This window comes from Oryctolagus cuniculus (assembly GCF_964237555.1).
Source record: "Oryctolagus cuniculus chromosome 16 unlocalized genomic scaffold, mOryCun1.1 SUPER_16_unloc_1, whole genome shotgun sequence".
Taxonomy (NCBI): domain Eukaryota; kingdom Metazoa; phylum Chordata; class Mammalia; order Lagomorpha; family Leporidae; genus Oryctolagus; species Oryctolagus cuniculus.
The window spans coordinates 7,346,917-7,368,683 of record NW_027208201.1 but is presented as its reverse complement, the minus strand read 5'-3'; the positions used below and the strand labels follow the sequence as shown (position 1 = coordinate 7,368,683).

Sequence of the window (21,767 nt, the reverse complement as noted above, 5' to 3'; positions counted from 1 at the left end):
GTTCCATTGATCTACATACATATTAATATGACAATATTAGGCTGTTTTGATTTTAGTTTCTCTGTAGTATATCTTGAAATGTGGTATTGTGGGGTCTTCAGCTTAATTTCTATTGTTCAGTATTTCTTTAGCTATTTGAGTCTCTTGTGTTTCCCTCTAAATTTTAAGATTTCTTTATTTGAAAGGCAGAGTTACAGAGAGAGATGGAGAGACAGAGAGAGGAGGAGAAAGAATCCATCTGCTGTTTCACACTCCAGATGGCCACAATTTTGCTCAACAGGGAAATATGAAGAATTTCAAACAAAGAAACATGGAGTCTTTTGCCCCTTCAGATGCAGAACAGTGCATCCATGTGCAGATCACGAGTACTCAAACCAGGCGAGAAGTCACTGCCTCCCCAGGCTGGTGATCTTCTTAGCCTTTGAGGAATACCTGGGGATGTCTCTGGCCTGCATGGCTCTGTGCTTCTCAAAACAGTGACCATTTCCACCATGCTGGCCAACACCATCTCTGTGATTCTGGTCTTCTGAAAACCTGGAAGAACAATGAGGTGATTGCTGGTATCAGCTTTTAACTTCATCATTCCCATCTGCTCCTTGATCCAACTGGCTCTATGTGGCATCTGGTTGCGAACCTCTCCTCCATTTATTGAGTTAGATGCACACTCTGAGCAGGGTGTCTGGCTATTTGAAAGAATTATTAAGGGATTTAAAGGGAGATATAGACTCAAATACAATAATAACAGGGGACTTTAATACCCCACTTTTAGCAATGGACAGATCAACCAGACAGAAAACCAACAAGCAAACAACAGAGATAATTGACACTATACACCAAATAGACCTAGTAGATATCTACAGAGCCTTCTACCCCACAGATACAGAGTGTGCATATTTCTGCCTGGTGCACAGAACTCTCTCTATGATAGACCATCTGCTAAGTCATAAAGGTAGCCTCAGCATATTCAAAAAAGTGAAATTATACCATGCATCTTCTCGGACCACAATGCAATGAAGCTCAAAATCAAAAACTCAAGAACCTCTGTATCATATGCAAACATGGAGAATGAACAACATGATTCTGAATGACCAGTGTGCCGTAGAAGAAATCAAAAAATCTCTAAAAACAAATGAAAATAACAATACAACCTATCAAAATTTATGGGATACAGCAAAAGGAGTATTACGAGGAAAGCTTTTCAGAAAACTCTAAGATGGTGGAATAGGGAGGAAGCACACTGATAGTCCCAGAAAAGATAGTTTAATAAAAGTGGAGATACTATAGTCTCAGGGAAAAAACTGAGAGAAAACTCAGTTAGGGAAAAAAACTGAGAGAAAACTCTTCCAGAACTAGTGGGACACGGTGGACCTACATGGAGGGCACAGGCACCCAGGGCTTGGGACCCCAGCCACCTCATCTATGCACCAGCACTGGAAAGGGAGATGAGGCGAAACCACAGTAGCCTGAGACACTGGCAGAAAAGCAGCAGGAAGTGCCTAGAGGGGAGGAGGCTTGAAGCCCCATGGGGGAAAGTTCACCAGCCTAACTAGAGGAGAGAAAATAAGTAAATAAAAGGGACAAGTACAGACACGATTCTCTCCACTTACCTTAAAAAGGCAGGGAAAAATACAGCTGGCACCATTTTGGACATACATAAAAGCTGTGCCAGCTCAGGGCTGTGCCCACCCTCAGCCAAGCAGAAAAACCTGACTCTGGTGGGGAGAAATGACAGGAGACTAAGATCCAGTGACTATGTGGAGCTTATGAACTGGGACTGTGAAAAAAAAAAAAAAAACAAAACTGAGGGTGTGTGGGAGAATTCACAGTGTGCCTGAGATGTGAGTACTCTCAGTGGGAGAAGCCAAAAACTCAGTAACCTCGGCAACCCGGTGGGAGACATTGCAGGGGAATCTGATTACACAGAGGACTGCACAGATCCTTTGTGAGGTTTTTGGGACAGAGCAGATGAATATTATACCCGTTGGAGCTAGCGCTCAAGTATTGATTGTCATCAAGGAGAAGAGGTAAGCTGAGCAGAATTATTTCCCTTCTGAAAATAGAGAGAGAGAGAGAGAGAGAGAGAGAGAGAGAGAGAGGTTTTACCATGCCAAACATGGGTGTGTCACATTTGGCACACCTTTAACCCTGAAAAACTGAACAGAGCTCTCTGGCCACACCTACCACAAGCCTCTAGAGATTCACCAAAAGCAGACAGTCCACTTAATCTAGAGTCATAGCATAACCAGAAAAGCCACCACAGCGAGGGAAAAAAAGAAGAAACCAAAGAATATTTATACAATGCCAAAAAACAAATGCAGAAACAGAGGAAACAAGAACAAGGAAGACATTATGATGCTCCCAAATGGACATGAAACTCCAATACAAGATTATGAAGACGATGAGATAGAAGAAATGCAAGATACGAATTTCAAAAAAATTTATGATAAGAACATATAGAAGTTATCAAAAACAAATGCATGAACTACCGAAATCCATACTGGAAGTACAGAAAAATCTCTCTCCTGAAAATGAAATCTTAAGGAGGAATCAAAATGAAATGAGGAATTTAATAGAACATGAAATTGAGATATTGAAGAGACATCAAAATGAAATGAAGAATTCAATAGAACAAATGACAAACACATTGGAGAGCATTAAAACAGAATCAGTGAGATAGAAGACAGAATATCAGACTTAGAAGACAGAGCACAGGAAAGTATACAGCCAAACCAAAGACAAGAAGAGTAATTAGAAATCTAAAAAATATTGTTGGGAATCTACAGGATACTATTAAAAAACCCAACATTCGGATTCTAGGAGTTCCTGAAGCATGGAGAGAGAAACTATTAGAAGGCCATTTTAGTGAAATACTGTACTTACAGTATGGACTTCTGTAGTTCATGCATTTGTTTTTGATAACTTCAAGATGTTCTATTATAAATTTTTTAAAATTCATATCTTGCATTTCTTCTATCTCATCGTCTTCATAATCTTGTTCATTTAGGAATGTCATGATGTTTTCCTTGTTCTTGTTTCCTTGATTTCAGAATTTGTTTTTTGGCATTGTGGAGATATCTTTGGTTTCTTCTTCTTTTTTTCCTCACTCTTGTGGCTTTTGTGGTCATACAATGACTCGATTAAGTGTACTGTCTGTTTTTGGTGAGTCTCTAGAGGCTTGTGTTGGGTGTGGCCAGAGAGCTCTGTTCAGTTCTGCAGGGTTAAGGGTGTATCAAAGGTGACACACCCAGGTTTGGCGTGGTAAATCTTCTCTCCCTTTTTTTACTCAAAAGGGAAATAATTCCACTCAGCTGAGTTCTTCTCCTTGATGGCAATCAGTGCCTGGGCGCTAGCCCCAGTGGGTATAATATTTGTCTGCTCTGTCCCAAGGACCACACACAGGATCTGTGCAGTCCTCAGTGTAAGCTCAGATTCCCCTGCAATGTCTCTCACCACATAGCCAAAGTTGCCCAAGTTTGTGGCATCTCCCAATGAGACTACTCAAGTCTCAGCCACACCATGATTTCTCCCACAAACACTCAGTTTATTTCTTTCACAGTTGCAATTAATAAGCTCCATATAGTCACTAGGTCTTAGTCTCCTGTTATTACTCCCAACCAGAGTCAAGTTTTTCTATTTGGCTGAGAGGGGCGTGGCCCTGAGCTGTCACAGCTGTTACGTATGTCCAAAATGGCACCTGCTCTATTCTCTCACACGGCTCTGTAAGGTGAGTGGAGAGAAAGAATAGTGTCTGTACCAGTCCCTTTTATTTTTTTCTCTCCTCTAGTTATGCAGTGCACTTTCTTCCATGGGGCTTCAAGCCTCAGTCCCTCTAGGCTCTCCCTGCCACTTTTCCACCAGTGTCTCAGGCTACTGTGGTTTCGCCTCACCTCCCTTTCCAGTGCTGGTGCATAGATGAGGTGGCTGGGGTCCCAAGCCCTGGGCGCCTGTGCCCTCCATGTAGGTCCACCATGTCCCACTAATTCCAGAAGAGTTTCCTCTCAGTTTATTCCCTAACTCTTCCCTGAGACTACAGTATCTCCACTTTGATTAAACTATCTTTTCCCAAACTGTCTGTGAGCTCCTTCCCTATTCACCATTTGGAGCCTTCCATCTGCAATGCATCATCTACTACTCAAATATACAAAATGCTTAGATATAAATATGTTCAGTGTTGAAATTCTAGGCAAATATAACTTATACAGGTAAAGCCAGTATAGTAGTATTTCACGTGATATGACTTCATGACGACATTTCTTAATGGTTTGCTTTTTAATGAATATTTTCTTAAATATCCATTTCATAATTCATTTATTTTATATTAATTTTTAAAAAAGAAATATTTTTAAGAATAGGTAATTATGTTCTTTAATAATACTGAATGATGATAAAATACTCAAGTGTTCTAAGGGCTTTGCTAATGAGTACACCCATCCCAGATTCTTTCACACATATCACTGCCAAACATAGAACACAGTAGCTTTGGAGGATTCTGGGCTGGAAATTGATTGTATTTCCAAGGTAACTCAGGTTATGCTATGGTAAAATATGAACCCCAAAATTGTGAGAGATCAAAGCAGTAAAGATTTACATTAGTTTCAGAGTGAACATATAACAGTGGTTTCTTAAGAGAGGGGGTTGTGTCCAGCGCCGTGGCTCAATAGGCTAATCCTCTGCCTGTGGCACTGGCACACTGGGTTCTAGTCCTGATTGGGGTGCCGGATTCTGTCCTGGTTGGCCCTCTTCCAGGCCAGCTCTCTTCTGTGGCCAGGGAGTGCAGTGGAGGATGGCCCAAGTCCTTGGGCCCTGCACCTGCATGGGAGACCAGGAGAAGCACCTGGCTCCTGGCTTCAGATCAGCACGATGCACCGGCTGTGGCGGCCTTTGGAGGGTGAACCAACAGCAAAGGAAAACCTTTCTCTCTGTCTCTCTCTCTCTCCTTTACTGTCCACTCTTCCTGTCAAAAAAAAAGAGGGGGGGGGTTGTGCTCCCAGAGACATGGAGAAAAGATGAGGGAAAGACCACTGTCCTGATGATGCTATGTGCAAAGTTCATGCCTTCTCAGTTGGAATCGCAAAACTTATACAGCCTGTGGGAATCTTGCATGTTTTCTTCCATGCTCTTAGCAAGGAGTAACTCTCCTTAAAGCAAGGGGCATGTGAAATGTGATCTTATCTGTACTCAGAACAAAGGACTGCAGCATGGGGATGGCCTCATCCACAACAATGTTCCATGTTGTTGCCATGATCCACACTGTACCCCTGTGAAGAAGTATTTTTCCACAATCTGTACATTGACAAGACTCTACATCATCATGTAATAAGCGCACATTTGCAGAGGAAACTGATGCTCCTCTTGAAAACAATAACACTAGTTACTGGGGAAGCCTTTTCTTCACACATTATAGATGTATTTGTCTGGATTTTATCCCTTTATTATCTGAATACATCACTAACATGTACAATATATTTAGGACTCGTATATGCATGTACATAGCACAAACTCATTAATTAAGCTAGTTGGAAAAATTAAAGTCTAGGAAAAAGGCAAATAACCATATGTAAAAATTAACCTCAGAAATTTATTTCACCCTGTAATTTTTTCTATTTTTATTTATAGTAATAGGACTTGAAAATGTCTGTGTCCCTACTTATAGACAGTCCTTAGAAAACAAGTGAATTTTTCAAGGGATTCCAAAGATATATTCCGCATATATCCTAAATTAGAAATCATATGACCCAGAAAGCAAGAGTTAGATCAAACTATAAATAATTTAAATATAGTCAGAAGATTTGAAAGTTTTATTTTTGGTCATACCCAGATTCTCATAATATCAAAGAAAATCACACTCTCATTAAATAGTCCAAGGGTAGAAATGTAAAATAATATAAGTAAATATACATACAATTGCATTTATAAACTGTATACATTTTTGTAAGTTTTGACCTACCAGATAACACAAGGTGTCTTTAAACAGAAATTGTGAACTCTGATGATCTGTGGATCGACTTGTATTTGTTGAATCAAAAATTAACCTTGAATTTCATTTATTCAACTTAAAAACAATTTTTAAAAAACCTACACAAAAATCACAGTAACCTATCCATCCATGTTTTGCTTATGTTATTGAAGAACTACAATTAGCTTCCATAAAGATGCATCCAACCATTGCCACTCTTGCAACTATCTCATACATTTATTGATCGAGTTAAATCAATCACCAATTTGTTGTAAGGGTGCATGGACAAATGTTTTTCACCATTTGAGCTCATGTCACAGTGGCTACCAAACTACAAACACAAAAACTCAGCTTCTACCAAAAAGAAACCTTGAAGATAGGGAGATTGAGGGAAAATAAGGACTGCTGAGTACACTTGCATCCCCTGCATCTCATTGAGTGCTCTCTCTGTTTCCAGTTATGACTGTCATACAGCTTCAGCACTTCCAAGGAAAATCCAATTTACAAACAGTGTTTGGGATGGTATATCCTTCCATGATCAAGATGCCTCGTGGAAACCATGATATCCAGAGTGTGTGGATTTTCCTCTGGGTCTTGGGTAGTTGGCTAAAACTGGAGTTTCTCTGCAAGAGTGCACATGACCAAAGCTTGGTCATCAGTGCAGAGATAACAGAATGGCCTACTGCATTTAAGGAGGTGTCGTTCCGTAAGAAGAACCAGAAACAGAGGGGGGTGAGAAGAGATGAAGTATGAATCTTTACTGTATTTTGGTGCACTATGAACACAATTAGTTTACACAAGATGATGTATAATGGTAAGTTCAGGGATGACCTACTGCCCTTCTCTGGGTGTGTTGACTTATTAGCAATTCATGAAGCCCGTTTCTCTGTTAAAGTACTATGGGCTGAGAGATATTAGAGCCATGAAGAGACTTTTGGGGTGCACATATGGTCATCAGTGGCAAATGTGACCTTTCACCTTCTTGATGAATGGTCATGTGGAATGATGAAACTGAGTGTGTTTTTTTAATTCCAATGTTAATTCTTTCTACAGTTGCCAAATGCCTCAAAACAGTTGACTGGCCTAACAATTCTTGGCCCCTGTGCACGAAACTTTACAGAGCTCTGTTCCAGCAATGCCCTAGGGAGCAATGAGAGTCCAAAGCATGTTTTCCAAAGCTGTTTTTCCCCATAATGGAGAGTGGCAGGTGCATAGCCTCAGGGCAGGGTGATGCCATGAGTTCCTGGGTGGGACAGAAATGAAGCAATAAAATATATAAAAGCCAGAGCTTTTCTTATCAAAGGGACATTATGGCAAGGCCTCAGCCCTGAGACTCTTTTGATATTTCTTCCTTGTGATTCTGGTTGTGTCCCTGTGTGACTCAGTAGTTAGCACATATTGTTTACAGCTTGAGGGCATACAGAAATACTAGCATCAGTTGTGCCCTACATAAAAATCTGGTCTCCCTACAGGGGTTGAGGCAACAGACATAATCAAAACAATTTTCTCTTAATATCAGCAAAGACTTCAGCCTTTAACTTTATGTTGGGTTCACTTGACATGTTGTTTTCTGTGATTTTTCTCAACATACTCCTGAATTCCTCATACAGTTCACAGGACATACCTCCCAGGAACTGTTATAATTCCATGAGACCAAGTGTCTACAGAGATGGAGTCCTGGTACTGGGTGGGTTTTTCCCCCTTTACTTCCTGGAACCAGAATCAAACACGATCCGGTTATCTTTTTTATCCAGGCCAATGGATAAAATGGAGACATACAGGTAAGTCCAACATTGATTTATGTGTCAATTGTGGTTCAGACTGTGAGAGAGTGTTTCCTTCTATCTGTGAGTGGTTGATTGCACTTAAGAATTTTGAAAAAAAAATCATATACAGAAGCGGCAGGAATGCAAATCAATGAATCAATGAAAGCTGAGTTCCTTCCCTTCTTTTGCTTTTTGCAACCTTCCCTTTCCATTTTCTGCTTTCTCTCCACTACTGCAGAGAGTGAGAAACAGACATTTTGTATTCACTCTATTGATCTCACCTCCTGATCAGCCTCCAAGAGTCTTGAAATTAATGTGCAGAGACTTAACTTAAGACCTGGCAGCCTTCTATATGGTGAAAGAAGAAGTAAACTCATCAGCTTGCAGCTGACAGCAAGTGCTATGAGTGAATAAAAATCACCTTATAGGGGAATCAATTGCAATTAAGCAAAATGATAAAAGTAAGAAACACTTCAAAATGTTTCAAAATGTAATGCTCTTATTTTTCATTCAGATAAGTTAAACTAAGTATGGAACAGTTTTCAGTAGCATATTTTTTGATGGTTCTACTTAGTGTATTGTAAGTAAACACTGTTTCTATATAAAAAGCTTTTGAAATCAACCATTTACTGAATGGAACAAAATTTGACTATTTTTAGGTAAAAAAGCAAAGTTTCAAATTCTGTAAGAATAATACAAAATTGTGTGAAACTTGAGAAAAATGCACTTGCCCTAAAATCAAACACTGCCATTTGCAAAATATGTAGACATAGTGCATGAATGTAAATCATCTTGAAATGACAATCTAACAACTTCAACATTCAAACACATGAATCAATGCACCTAAACAGCAGATAACCGCATAAATTTATTTAATCCCACATAATCTATTGACAAATATGTATTTTATTGACACTCAAATTACATTTGAAATATAGAAGTAATGAAAAATTTCAAAGAAGAGTCAAAAAGCTATCCACTGTGTGAAAACAAAACATCTACACTCTTGTTCAGGTAACATTTGAGAGCCATTACTAATACAAACAAATTATAATTCTGCATAAGTCATGCAGAAAATGTTAAAGAATAAAAAATGAAATGATAAAATAGAATTCAGTGATGTGGAAAACAGTGTATAAAACTAAGGTGAACATTGTAAATATTCTGAAATTTCACATTCTGAAAAAAATGCTCTTTTTCAAGGCAAATATATTTGAACAAAATTGCTTCTGTGAATGATGATACAGGAAAATTACAGAAAGGGCTCATGAAAATGGCTTTGGTGAATAGATTAGAGATGTTCCCAAATGATAAAATGACTGATAAGTCAGATGGTATTCAACTATTTCAGAAGGTACTGAAAATAGAGATGTTTGCCTCTTGGGTTCCACCCTAAGTAGAAGTGAAATCCCATGTTGGGACACATCAAGGCTTTCCTTAAGGGCTCAAGAAGGTGAGTGTGATCATTACAAAATTTGCTTCAGAGGAGTCCAAAGGGGAATCCCACAATTTCCTAGAGCCCTTGGAACCTCACTCACATCTCCTCCAGTTGCCAGAGCTGAGACACCACTCAGTAACAGTCTGAGTCTGACCATTGCTGCTTCACGGCATGGCTGTGGTGTTGCTCTGAATTCCTTGGCCTCACCCATCTCCCTGATGTTGCTCCTCTCTTTAGGTGGCTGTGGAAGAACTACCAATACGTGCTGGCCTTCCGCTTTGCTATCCAGGAGATCAATAAGGACCCCCAGCTCCTCCCCAACCTGACCCTGGGTTTCCAACTCTACAATTCTGTTACCAGTGGCCAGTTCACCCTGAGGAGCACTCTGCACTGGCTGACTGGAAAGCACCATCTCATCCCTAACTACACCTGCCAGACACAAGGCAAGACGGTTGCCATAATTGCTGGAACCACATCAGCATTTTCAGCTGAAATTGGGACAATGTTGGAGCTATACAAAACCCCACAGGTAAATGGGTTGTGAATTCTTGTGAGAAATGCTTCCATCTCCCACCAGACCTGTGACATCTAAGGCAAGGTCCTGTGGAAGCCAAGTGACATAATCAAGTATTAGTTGAAACAGACTTTGGGGAATTTCTTGGATTGTGAGAAAGGGAAGGAGCAGTGGAAGGTGAGAGCCTCAGCCCAGATCCACATCTAGGGCCAATGTATCCATCCCCACCTGCTGGGAATGTTGATTGTTGACTTTCAGAGAAAATACACACAGCAAAGAGATATCCTAGGATGACTGCATGTTAGATATGCATATATAAAGACCTAGGACAGTACTGTCCATTTGGAACCCACTTAGGACAATGGCAGTTCCAAAGATCATCAAAGAGTGTTTGGGGCTGAGCTAGATTTAGATATTTCACTCTCTCCCTACGCTCAGTCCTTCCTTCCTCACATTCAGCAGATTCCTTCACAGGGCCTCCAGTCCACTTTCCATGTTCTACTCAGACATTTCAATCTTAGTGTGTGTTTCATGGATGGAGAAACAAAGACGTAGGTAGACAGTGTACACCCCTTCACTAGTTTAATCACCAAATACTGACTATGGTGCTGGTGCTGATTGTCCTTCGAAAACCGAGGGGCCTGGGACTCAATTCAAATCTCCCAAGTAGGTGTCAGGAACCCAATTACATAAGCCAATTAATCTTCTACCAAGGGTCTGCATTCACATTCCCAGGACTTTTAAAGGAGACCCACTTCAAACAAGTAGCAATCTACACAAATCACCAGCAAGCGCAGACAGGAACGGTATAGAAAAATTCTTTGTGAAAAGCAATTTTAACAAAACTCTGAGATCATAGGTGAGTGTATTCTTCAAGGCAACTTAGGTTATGCAAGCAAAATTAATGAAATTCAAACTATCAAGAAATCAACACAGTAAAAATTGTCTCAGAGGTAACATATAACACCAGTTTCAGGGGGAAATTTTCCACATACGACATGGGGTGAGAAGTGCGAAGGACCAATGTCCTGGTCCAAAATCCATGCACTCTTCTTCCCTCAAATGAATATGAAGATTTACAGGTATCTTACACATTTTTGCATGCTGTGAGTGAGGATATCCATTCTCATCCTGAAAGCAATAAGCATTGAAGCATGGATTTATCTGAACCCAGATGATAGAATGTGGTCTTCTCTACCCACAAACCTCAGATCATCATGGTTTTCTTTCCATTCAGATCACATATGGTCCTTTTGATCCCATGCTAAGTGAGAGAGACAAGTTTCCATCACTCTATCAGATGGCCACTAGTGACAGCTCTCTGGCCTGTGGAATGCTCTCCTTGCTACTACATTTTGGCTGGATTTGGGTGGAGATCTTTGTATCTAATGACATGAAAGGAGAGCAGTTCCTACAAGATATTGAAGCTGAGATGGTAAAGAAAGGTGTCTGCTTGGCCTATTCAGTAAAGCTCCCTGACACTAAGTCAAGGTATGAAGAAAGTGAAATCTCTTTCCTAGAGGGGATCCAAATTGCATCAGCAAATGTGCATATTCTATATGGTGATGTGAGGGGCCTCTATGTCGTGGAATTTCTAAGCAAATACTATTTAACCCTGGGGAAGGTGTGGATCATGGCTACAAAGTGGGAGATAGTTGTGAAGGAGACAGACCACATGCTGCACTCTTTTCATGGAGGCTTCTCATTTTCACACCACAAGGAAGAAATCCCTGGCCTCAACCATTTTGTCAAGACAGTGGACCCTTCCCACTACCCAGAAGATTTCTTCCTCAGTCAACTATGGCTTCATGCTTTTCACTGCTTACCTCTTGGGTCACTTTGTGGAACAATTGGAGTCTGCCCACCAAATGCTTCCTTTGAGTTTTTCCCAGGACGCATTGACATGCTGACCATATCTGACTCCAGCTATTTCATCTACAATGCTGTGTATGCAGTGGCCCATGCCCTCCATAAGATGCTTTCAGAACAAATAGAAAAGAGTTCTCCAGGAGACGCATCTCAACCTAGGATTCTTCCATGGCAGGTAAATGTCTCTCAAAACAGGATATGCATTGCACTTCTGATGGCATTCTCGGGTATTTCTATTGTAGTACCACATGACCGTGTTTTCATGCTGAGATTGGCATGATGATTAGTGGGCTCTTTCACACCACACCAGGCATAGATACACCTTTAATTGTTATCTGTGTGTGGAGGAATTTTTATCTGCTATCGAACACTTAAAAAACATTTCCTGCTATGGAACTTGTTGAAAATATTTAAAAACAGTATACATACTTAGAAATGCACTTAAGTCTACAGATAAATAGTTTTGGTCATCTGATCACACTGATAACCAACACCCAAATATACAACATAGTATTTCTAGTGCCCAAATGAGCTCCGTATCCCCCCCCACTCAATTTCTTTTTTTACATGTGAAAGAGGAGCATATTGTCATTAACAAGATATGATCCAGTGAAGCAATATTAAAATTACATAGCCAATGATCTGACACCACAGAATTTTATACTCTATGTATTAACTAGGACAAATAAGAGAAACATGATATTTTTGTAGTTCAGGCTTATATAATTTACTGTAATGACCTCCAGTTTTAAATGTCAAGATTTCATTCTGAATCATGTCTGAGTAATATTCAAATATATATCACAATTCCTTCACCCAGTCATCAGTTGATGGACATCTAGATGGTTGCACTTCCAAGGTATTGCACATTGAGCTGCTATAGAATTCTGAGTGCAGGCGACTCTTTCATGTGTTGATGTCATTTCCTTTGAATACATTCTCAGGTGTGAGACTACTGGGCCATGTGGTAGAACTAGTATTGGTTTTCTGAAAAATTCCTCTCCTGTCTTCCATTATGGTTGTACCAGCTTACAATCATTCCCATAAAATGTATTGGGGTATTTTTTTCCAGACCCTCAGCAGAATTTATTTTTCCAATTTTGGATAATATTCATTCAAAGTGGGGCAAGTGAAATCTCACTTTAGTTTTTATTGGCACTTCCCTGATGGTTACTGGTCCTGAGCATCTTTTCATGTTTCTCTTGACCATTTGTATTTCATCCTTTGAAAAATGCCTGTTCATATCTTTAGTTCACTTCTTAACTAGATTGTTGGTTACGTCGTTGTTAAGTTTTTTGAACTCCTTATACAATCTGGACATTAATACTTTATTGGATCCATGTTTTGCAAATATTTTCCCCCATTCTGTAAGTAGTGTCTTCACTTGGATGAGTGTGTCTTTTGCTGAGCAGAAGTTACTTAGCTTAATGTATATTGTTGCCTTTATTGCCTTTATTTCTTGGATTTTATCCAAGAAATTGTTGCCTAGGTAAATATCTTGCAGTGTTTCCCCAATGTTTTCCTCTTGTAATTTGATGGTTTTGGTTTAAAGCTTAAATCCTTGATAAATTTTAAATTGATATTTGTATAGGGTGTAAGGTAGCAGTCTGATTTCATATCTCTAGATGTGGAAATCCAAATTTCCCAACACCACTTGTTGAAGAACTGTCTTTTTCTTGGGAATCAATTTAGCTCCATGTAAAATTTTCAATTCATACTCAATAATGACAGATCATAGAAGAATAATGTTATTCACTGTAGGATGAAATGCTATAAAATACCTTAATAAAGCTCATTACAAAGACTTGGAAGAAGGAAATGATTAAAACTACTCTTTTGTTTGGAAGGATTGCAAAGCTAGGAAATATGGACTATCATGTATCCCACAGCAGCTAAAAATCTATTTGGTTATAAATATTCCCTATAATCTCAAAAGGTAGCTGTATTCTCAACAAAAAATAGTCAAAGTGCAAAGAGAGAAATAAAAGCCATGGAACAATAAACTCTACTGAGGTAAAAAATGTTATACAAATAAACTACACATACACAGCATACACATTTTTGTAAGTTAAGAACTACCAGCGGCAGCCAGAGATGTACAAGCAGATTTGGGGAAATGTTTATTTAGAAAAATTATGCTTGGATTTCTAATTCATTGAATTTAATTCAACTGATATTATTTTCAGTTTTCTTAAACTTTTAAAAAATTATTTCAAAATCAGAATTACTATGAGAAAGAGAGAGGCAGAGAAAAGAGGAGAGATCTAGCATCTGCTGATTCACTCCACAATGGCTGCATGTACCAGGATTAGGCCAGGTCAAGCCAGGATGCAGGAGCATCAGTTGCTCTCCTACATGAGTGCAGGGGCCCAAGCACTTGGAACCTCAAGTGCTGCTTTCCCAGGCACATTAGCAGAAAGCTGAATCAGGAGTAGAGCAGTTGGGGTTTCCATCGGCACTCACAGGGGTGCTGGGAATTGTGGAAAGTGGCTTGACCTGCTGCACCACAAGATCAGCCCAAATGTTGTTAAATTAAAACAAAATTTACTGATATAAAAGAACAGATTTCATGTATTTCATTGATACAATTTTAAGAAGATAACCATCCTTTCTTCCTTTCCCTTCTCAGTCCCCCCTTCTTCCATTCCTTTTTTCCTTTTAATTTTTGCAACAACGTAATTTCAATTTACTTTAAATCACAGAGTTAATGCCTCACTAATCATGATGTTCCTCAAATGAAAAGTAGAAAGATAACTGCTCCAAGGAATTTACACAAGGGCGATAAACACAAATCAAAGCCTGAGATGTCAGTTTCATTTTTATATATTGTGTTTTTTTTCTTCTATTCTATATTATATAGTACCCATCACGAAAACACACTTATATATTCTATTTAAGGAACTGGTATATTTCACTATGCATAATGGTATCCATGTGAATCTATTTTTTTGCTAAAGAGAGAATTTCACCTTTTGGTGGGGAGACAGGGTCAAAATTTTAAAAGTGCACACAAGTGCACTCACAATAATCAAGATATTTTGCATATAAAGTCATGCTATAAAAAAAAAGTCATGCTATTCTCATGTGGAAGAACTAAGATGAGCTTTCCTAAACCAATAACAAATCTTTCATGGTCAGCAACCCTGTGGGACTCATCCTGTGATTTCTCTGTTTAGAATCAGATGCTCCCCGGCTGGAGCCGTGGCTCACTAGGCTAATCCTCTGCCTAGCGGCGCCGGCACACTGGGTTCTAGTCCCGGTGAGGGCGCCGGATTCTGTCCCGGTTACCCCTCTTCCAGGCCAGCTCTCTACTGTGGCCAGGGAGTGCAGTGGAGGATGGCCCAGGTGCTTGGGCCCTGCACCCCATGGGAGACCAGGAAAAGCACCTGGCTCCTGGCTCCTGCCATCGGATCAGCGTGGTGTGCCGGCCGCAGCATGCCGGCCGCGGCGGCCATTGGAGGGTGAACCAATGGCAAAGGAAGACCTTTCTCTCTGTCTCTCTCTCTCTCTCACTGTCCACTCTGCCTGTCAAAAAAAAAAAAAAAAGAATCAGATGCTCCCCATCACTTTAATAGGGGGGAGGCAGAATTCCGCACACTTGAACCCATGATTTTTATAATGTATTTCACAGGTAGAATTATAGACAGTGAGGAGACAGACAGAGAGAAAGCTCTTCCTTCCATTGGTTCACTCTCCAAATGGCCGCTATGGCCAGCACTGCATAGATCCAAAGCCAAGAGCCAGGTGATTCTTCCCGGTCTCCCATGAGGATGCAGAAGCCCAAGCACTTGGGCCTCCTCCACTGCTTTCCCGGGCCACAGCAGAGAGCTGGACTGGAAGAGGAGCAACTGGCACTAGAACCCAGTGCCTGTATTGGATGCTGACACTGCAGGTGGAGGATTAACCAAGTGAGCCATGGCGCCAGCCCCAAACCCATGATATTTTGATCAGTCAGAAAAAACAGCCTCCGCCCAATAGAAACCCTGAGGATAGACAGGAGGGAAAAGAAGGATTGTTAAGTCGTGTGCACCTCCACCTCTAATCTGAATGTTCTCCCTCTTTCCAATTGTGCCTCCCCTCCAGCTTCATCCACTTCTGAGGAAAATCCAATTTACCAACAGTGCTGGGGAGGATGTTTCCTTCCATGAAACGAGACACCATATGCCACACTACGATATCCACAACATTGTGAATTTTCCTGCTGGATTTCGTTTGCTGATTAAAATCGGGGAGTTTTCCCCTGAGTGTGCACGTGGTGAATCCTTGGTCCTCAATGAAGAGATGATAGAATGGCCAGTTGCATTCAAGGAGGTGTGGATCCATGGGAATATTGGATACATACAGAGGGCTTGATGAAAGTATGGGAGGATATTATGTGTGAGAATTTACATAAGCATTCAATTCTCAATTCACATATTGGCTTCAAAAGATATGGTGTTCCTTACACATATATAAGCCAGTGTGTATTAGAAGTGCATGTTTGGATTAGATATTGTTGTTTTTCTCTGGGCATGTTAATGCATTCCTAGGTTGAGTGACTAGAAAGAATGTTAAGAAATAGAGATAGAGATCAATACTTAGACATAAAATTACTAAATGTATGTCACTACAAATTCTAAAATTTTATTTCAACTTTTTATTTATATAATGCAAAAAACTTCATGTATTACATGTATATTTATAAAGATAGTGATATTTTCATCATTTAGTGAGTCATTATTATGTTTTGATGCAGTACGAACACAGTAAATTATGAATTGACCATTTGTAGAAAAATTTCTGATTTTCCTTTGTCATTGTGGGTGCTAATCAGTTCAGTTTTTTTTTTTTTCTGAATACCACCTCACAGCTGTGATCAAAAATTTTATCATCATTGTGCTGTTGAAATACCCCAGACAGTTTTGCGGGTAATTTTTATAACTATTGTGTGTTATATAACAAATGCATTGGCAGTATCAGGAATTGATGCCCTCCCTGGGTATAGAAGTCCAGAAGTAGATAGATGCACAATCAATGGATTATTACATTTGTTCACCTTTTCTTTGTGGGCTTGTCTTTTTCTCAGTAGTTACTATCAGAAGTGTATCTAGTCATCAGGCTTTTTGAATATTTTTCTGGCATGTAAAATCTTCTACTCAATCAAAGAAAGAGGCGTGTAAAATAGTATCAGACATACACATTCTAGAAGAATTACCACATACAAAGCTAAACTGAAAAGATTTCAGAGGAAGCAATTCAATAAAGAGACAAATGCCCAGAAGCATAGATCCAGTGATGAGCAAAATTAAACCCATCAGGTGGCCTCATAATATTTGGTAGGCAGTTGACAAACCTGGAATGAGCATCTTAGAAACTCCAATTGGATGTCTAAATAAAATCAATAAGATACAGCCTGAGGAAGACATAGTGATGACCTTGGGGTGAAAAGGCAATTAGAGACATCCTATCACAGTGCCTAATGTCATGTAAAGCAATGACCATCACTTCTCTTTCCCCATCAGACTCCTCAGTCTTTGTGTAGCCAAAGGTGTGGTCCAGGATTCAGGAAAATGCCACAGGAAGGAAAACATGTCTGCTGCTATACTTGCGTTGTTTGTCCAGAGAGAGACATTTCCAATCATACAGGTAGAATACATATAACTTACCTTGAGAACTCTACCATCTTAACTATTTCTTGATAAAAAGGAAACCAAGAATATTTGCGATGAGATAATAGTTTTCACTCACTATTTCCATACCCTTGTTGTATGCTCACTATTGCCATCTCATTATGTGTAAGCTGTTTTCTGGAGGTGCTAATCATCTCAAGCTCAACTGTGACACTGATTCGATCTGGTGTCCTTCTTTTCGATCCAGCACTGAATGAGACTCTCTCAATCTGAAATCTAAACAAGAAATATAATATTTGTATTTGTTAAGGCTCTGTATGGTTATCTAGAAGTCTTGAATTCAAAACTTTTTCATAGACAACTGAAAAACAGGGAGCTAATCCACATGAATTGTGATGGGAATATTGTATTACTTTCTGTGCTACATCTTTGACATGGTGCATGCTGTTCAGTACACAGAATGAATGACACCACTTGTCCTTTATGGATATACAAGAAGAAGAGAAAAAATAAGCTGAAATATAGACACAAATATCAAATTATATATCAAAGCCAAATGTTTGAGAAATGTAAAAGTGTACTAAGACTCATTGGTAAATAGTTCCACTGTTCAATGTATAATAAATATGTTTATAATAATTTGAATTCTTCCAAAATAATGTTTCAATTCACATCATCTTAGCTCTAGAGATATTTTGATTTCAGTATCTTCAAACATTCTATACAGAATTTCCAGTGTGAAGAAAACAGAAAAATGACTTCAAGTTTCAGTGAAAATATTCAACATGCAGTAATTTAGTGAAAGAAAGAAAACTAAAGTATCATGCACTGACCCATTGTACAATATACACTTGCCTATATATTCCTGGTGTATCTCCAAGATAGGTGCCAGATGTACCTACAGATTCTATGAAAAGGAAAGGGAACACATTGAAAAAATTGTAGGAGAAAATTCCTCTAAATTTTTGCAAATATTTATATTCTATTTTTTTTACAAAATAATTTATTTATTTGTTTGAAAGTCAGAGTTGAAGAGAGGGGGAGAGCATAATAGAGAGGGAGAGAGGATGCAGTGAGGATCTTCCATCAGGTAGATTCACTCTCCAGATAGCTCCAATGGCTTAGACTGGGCCAGGCCAAAGTCAGAAACCAGGAGATTCTTCCAGGTCTTGCAGAGGCCCAAGCATTTGGGCCTTGCTCTGCTGGTTTCCTAGGCACATTGGCATGGAGATCGTTTGGAAGTGCAGCAGTCAAGACATGAGCAGGCACCTGTTCAGATGCCATCATTGCAGGCAGTGGCTTTAACCACTATATCACAACTCCACTCCCTGAAGCTTGTACTCTTGCATGAGAACCAAGGATAAAAACAGAGTAGGACTCTTACTGCAAGTATAGCTCAACTAACACCATTTTCTTTCTTTCTTTCTTTTTTTTACAGCCAGAGTGGACAGTGAGAGAGAGACAGAGAGAAAGGTCTTCCTTTGCCGTTGGTTCACCCTCCAATGGCCGCTGAGGCTGGCACGCAGTGGCCTACGCACCGCGCTGATCCAATGGCAGGAGCCAGGTACTTCTCCTGGTCTCCCATGGGGTGCAGGGCCCAAGCACCTGGGCCATCCTCCACTGCACTCCCGGGCCATAGCAGAGAGCTGGCCTGGAAGAGGGGCAACCGGGACAGAATCCGGCGCCCTGACCGGGACTAGAACCCGGTGTGCCAGCACCGTTAGGTGGAGGGTTAGCCTAGTGAGCCACAGCGCCGGCCCACCATTTTCTTTCTTTTTAAAAAAGATTATTTTATTTGAAAATCAGAGAATCAGTGAACGAGAGAGAGAGAGAGAGAGAGAGAGAGAGAGAGAATCTAATTGTTCACTCCTCAGATGGAACAATGGCCTGGGATGGGCCAGCAGGTACTGGGAGCCAGGAGCTTCCTTTTGGGTCTCCCACATGGGTGTTGGGGTCACAAGTGCTTGTGGAATTTTCTGCTGCTCTTTCTAGGTGATTAGCAGGGAGCTGGATTGGAAATTCATCAACTTAAACACAAAACAATGTCCATAAGGGATCTGGCATTGCAGTTGGTGGCTTTACCTACCGTGCCACAACACCAACCCTATTTTGGTTTGTACAATTGAAATTTGATTGAAAGAAAGACATATTTTCCAACTGGCCTGTTCTTAATGACTTCTTTCATGCTGTAGCAGTAGAAGTGCATTATTTCAAGTGAGACAATGTGGTGTCCAACATGCTGTTCACATGAGCTATAATGGTGAACAAGCCATAATTTGAAGTTAAGAAGAATGCCTAGTTGTCTTTGAGTAACATGATGAAAATACCACTTATTTCCATAGAACCACAGAATGACAATCAGCTACAGTTCCCATCTATTCAACCTCAGTATCACAACATTTATATGGAAACATGGACAAGATGAATCCATGTAGGAAATTAGGAATGGAGGTCCCAGGAATGAAAGATCATTTATATAGGTCATTTCCATTTGAGGATAAGGAAGAAAATCCTTAAACCTGATGATCCCAGATAAATATTCTAACCCACGTGAATAAAGGATTTCTCCAGAAACGACTCTGAGGACTGTAGAGAGGAGGGCTGGGAAGAATCCAAGCCCATATGAAATATAGAAAATTCCTCATTGTTTAGAAATTAAACACTGAAAAAAATCTCTGACAGATAGGATGAGAACACAGAGCCCCATGTGCTAATGAGCTAGTTTGAATGAGTTTCCTCCACCTGCAGACGAGCATTCTGCCTTGGTTAGGTGCGCAGAAATACTTTAGTGTTTCTTGGTATACATCACCCCAGGCTGGACTCACCATGAAATTGCAAAGGTGAACTTTTTCCCTAACAGGGAAAAAGGAGCAAATTGTGAAATGGAAACACAGAGTCTTCCTTTTCCCCACAGATGCAGAGCAGTGCATCCCATGTGCAGATCACAAGTACCCAAACATGGAGAGAAACCGCTGCCTCCCCAAGCTGGTGACCTTCTTAGCCTTTGAGGAATTCCTGGGGATGGCCCTGGCCTGCATGGCTCTGTGTTTCTCTGTCCTAACAGCTGCCGTCCTCTGGGTCTTTGTGAAGCACCGAGACACTCCCATCGTCAAGGCCAATAACAGGACCCTCAGCTACATCCTGATCATCGCCCTCTTCCTATGCTTCCTCTGCTCCTTACTCTTCCTTGGCCGTCCCAACACAGCCACCTGCCTCCTCCAGCAAATAGCATTTGGCCTTGTGTTCACAGTAGCTGTTTCCGCTGTGCTGGCCAAGACCATCACTGTGATTCTGGCCTTCAAAGCTCTGAAACCTGGAAGAACGATAAGGCGGTTATTGGTATCAGGCACTTCTAACTTCATCATTCCCATCTGCTCCATGATCCAACTGGTTCTCTGTGGCATCTGGTTGGGAACCTCTCCTCCCTTTATTGAGGTAGATAAACATTCTGAGCATGACTACATCATCCTGGTGTGCAATAAGGGCTCAGTCACTGCCTTCTACTGTGTCCTGGGCTACCTGGGTTCCTTGGCCCTGGCCAGCTTCACTGTGGCTTTCCTAGCCAGGAATCTGCCTGACGCATTCAATGAAGCCAAGTTTCTGACGTTCAGCATGCTGGTGTTCTGCAGTGTCTGGGTGACCTTCCTGCCTGTCTACCACAGCACCAAGGGGAAGGTCATGGTGGCCGTGGAAGTCTTCTCCATCTTGGCCTCCAGTGCAGGGCTCCTGGGCTGCATCTTCCTCCCCAAGTGCTACGTTATTCTCATAAAACCTGATAAAAATTCTTTGAAAGCTTTAAGGAACCAATGCAGTTGTAGGAGACCCTAAAATATTTTTCTCAATAGTTTCTCTACATTTTCAAATTTTGTAAACAAAAACCAAATTGGTAGTAGATTTCCAACATTGTAAAATAAGCAAAACTAAAAAAAAAATTTTGTTTAGGTATTTGGCCTAGCAATTAATTAATCTTGTCCCATATGACAGTAGCTAGGTTTGTAATTTGGTTCTGACCCCTGATATCAGATTGCTAGGATATTAAACACTTTATGTCCCTGTCAATTTTTTTCCTGGCTCCTGGCTTCTGGACTCAATCCAAGATAAACCGCTATGGGAAATGAGACGTGAAGTAGTGAACGGTTGGACTCTCAACCGTCTCTCTCTTTCTCTCTGCTTCTCTCTCTCCCTCTCAAAAATGCAAAGCAGGCTAGAAATATTTTCATATAAACTAAAAGGAATCACTGTTTAAAACTGAAACAAAGCTGAGCATCAACGTATAAATAGCAATTACATTTCATATGATAGGGCTATCCCTGAAAATATGCAGAGTAATTAATTTCATCTTTGTTTATTACTTTAGATACCATATATGTTCTTATTTGTTGTTTTAACTTTTCTTTAATTAATAGAAATGTCAAAAGTACAGCTTTTGGATTACAGTGGCTTTTCCCCCCATAACTTCCCTCACATCCGCAACCATCCAATCCCCAGCACCTCTCCCATTCCATTCACATCAAGATGCATTTTCAGTTATCTTTATATACAGAAGATCAATTTAGTATATAATAAGTAAAGATTGCAACAGTTTGCACCCACACAGAAACACAAAGTATAAAGT

At 40.2% G+C, this 21,767-nt stretch overlaps 1 protein-coding gene across 1 annotated transcript in view; it reads left to right on the top strand.

Moving 5' to 3' along the window:
- The window catches only part of LOC138847817 (vomeronasal type-2 receptor 116-like), a 70,218-nt gene extending 49,238 nt beyond the window's left edge, over window positions 1-20,980 (top strand). The window contains exons 3-6 of the mRNA XM_070067633.1: window positions 9,398-9,689; window positions 10,912-11,718; window positions 17,045-17,168; window positions 20,067-20,980. Of these exons, the coding sequence (XP_069923734.1) occupies window positions 9,398-9,689; window positions 10,912-11,718; window positions 17,045-17,168; window positions 20,067-20,980 (2,137 nt within the window). The remainder of the gene's footprint in view (window positions 1-9,397; window positions 9,690-10,911; window positions 11,719-17,044; window positions 17,169-20,066) is intronic.
- Window positions 20,981-21,767: the final 787 nt, after the last annotated feature.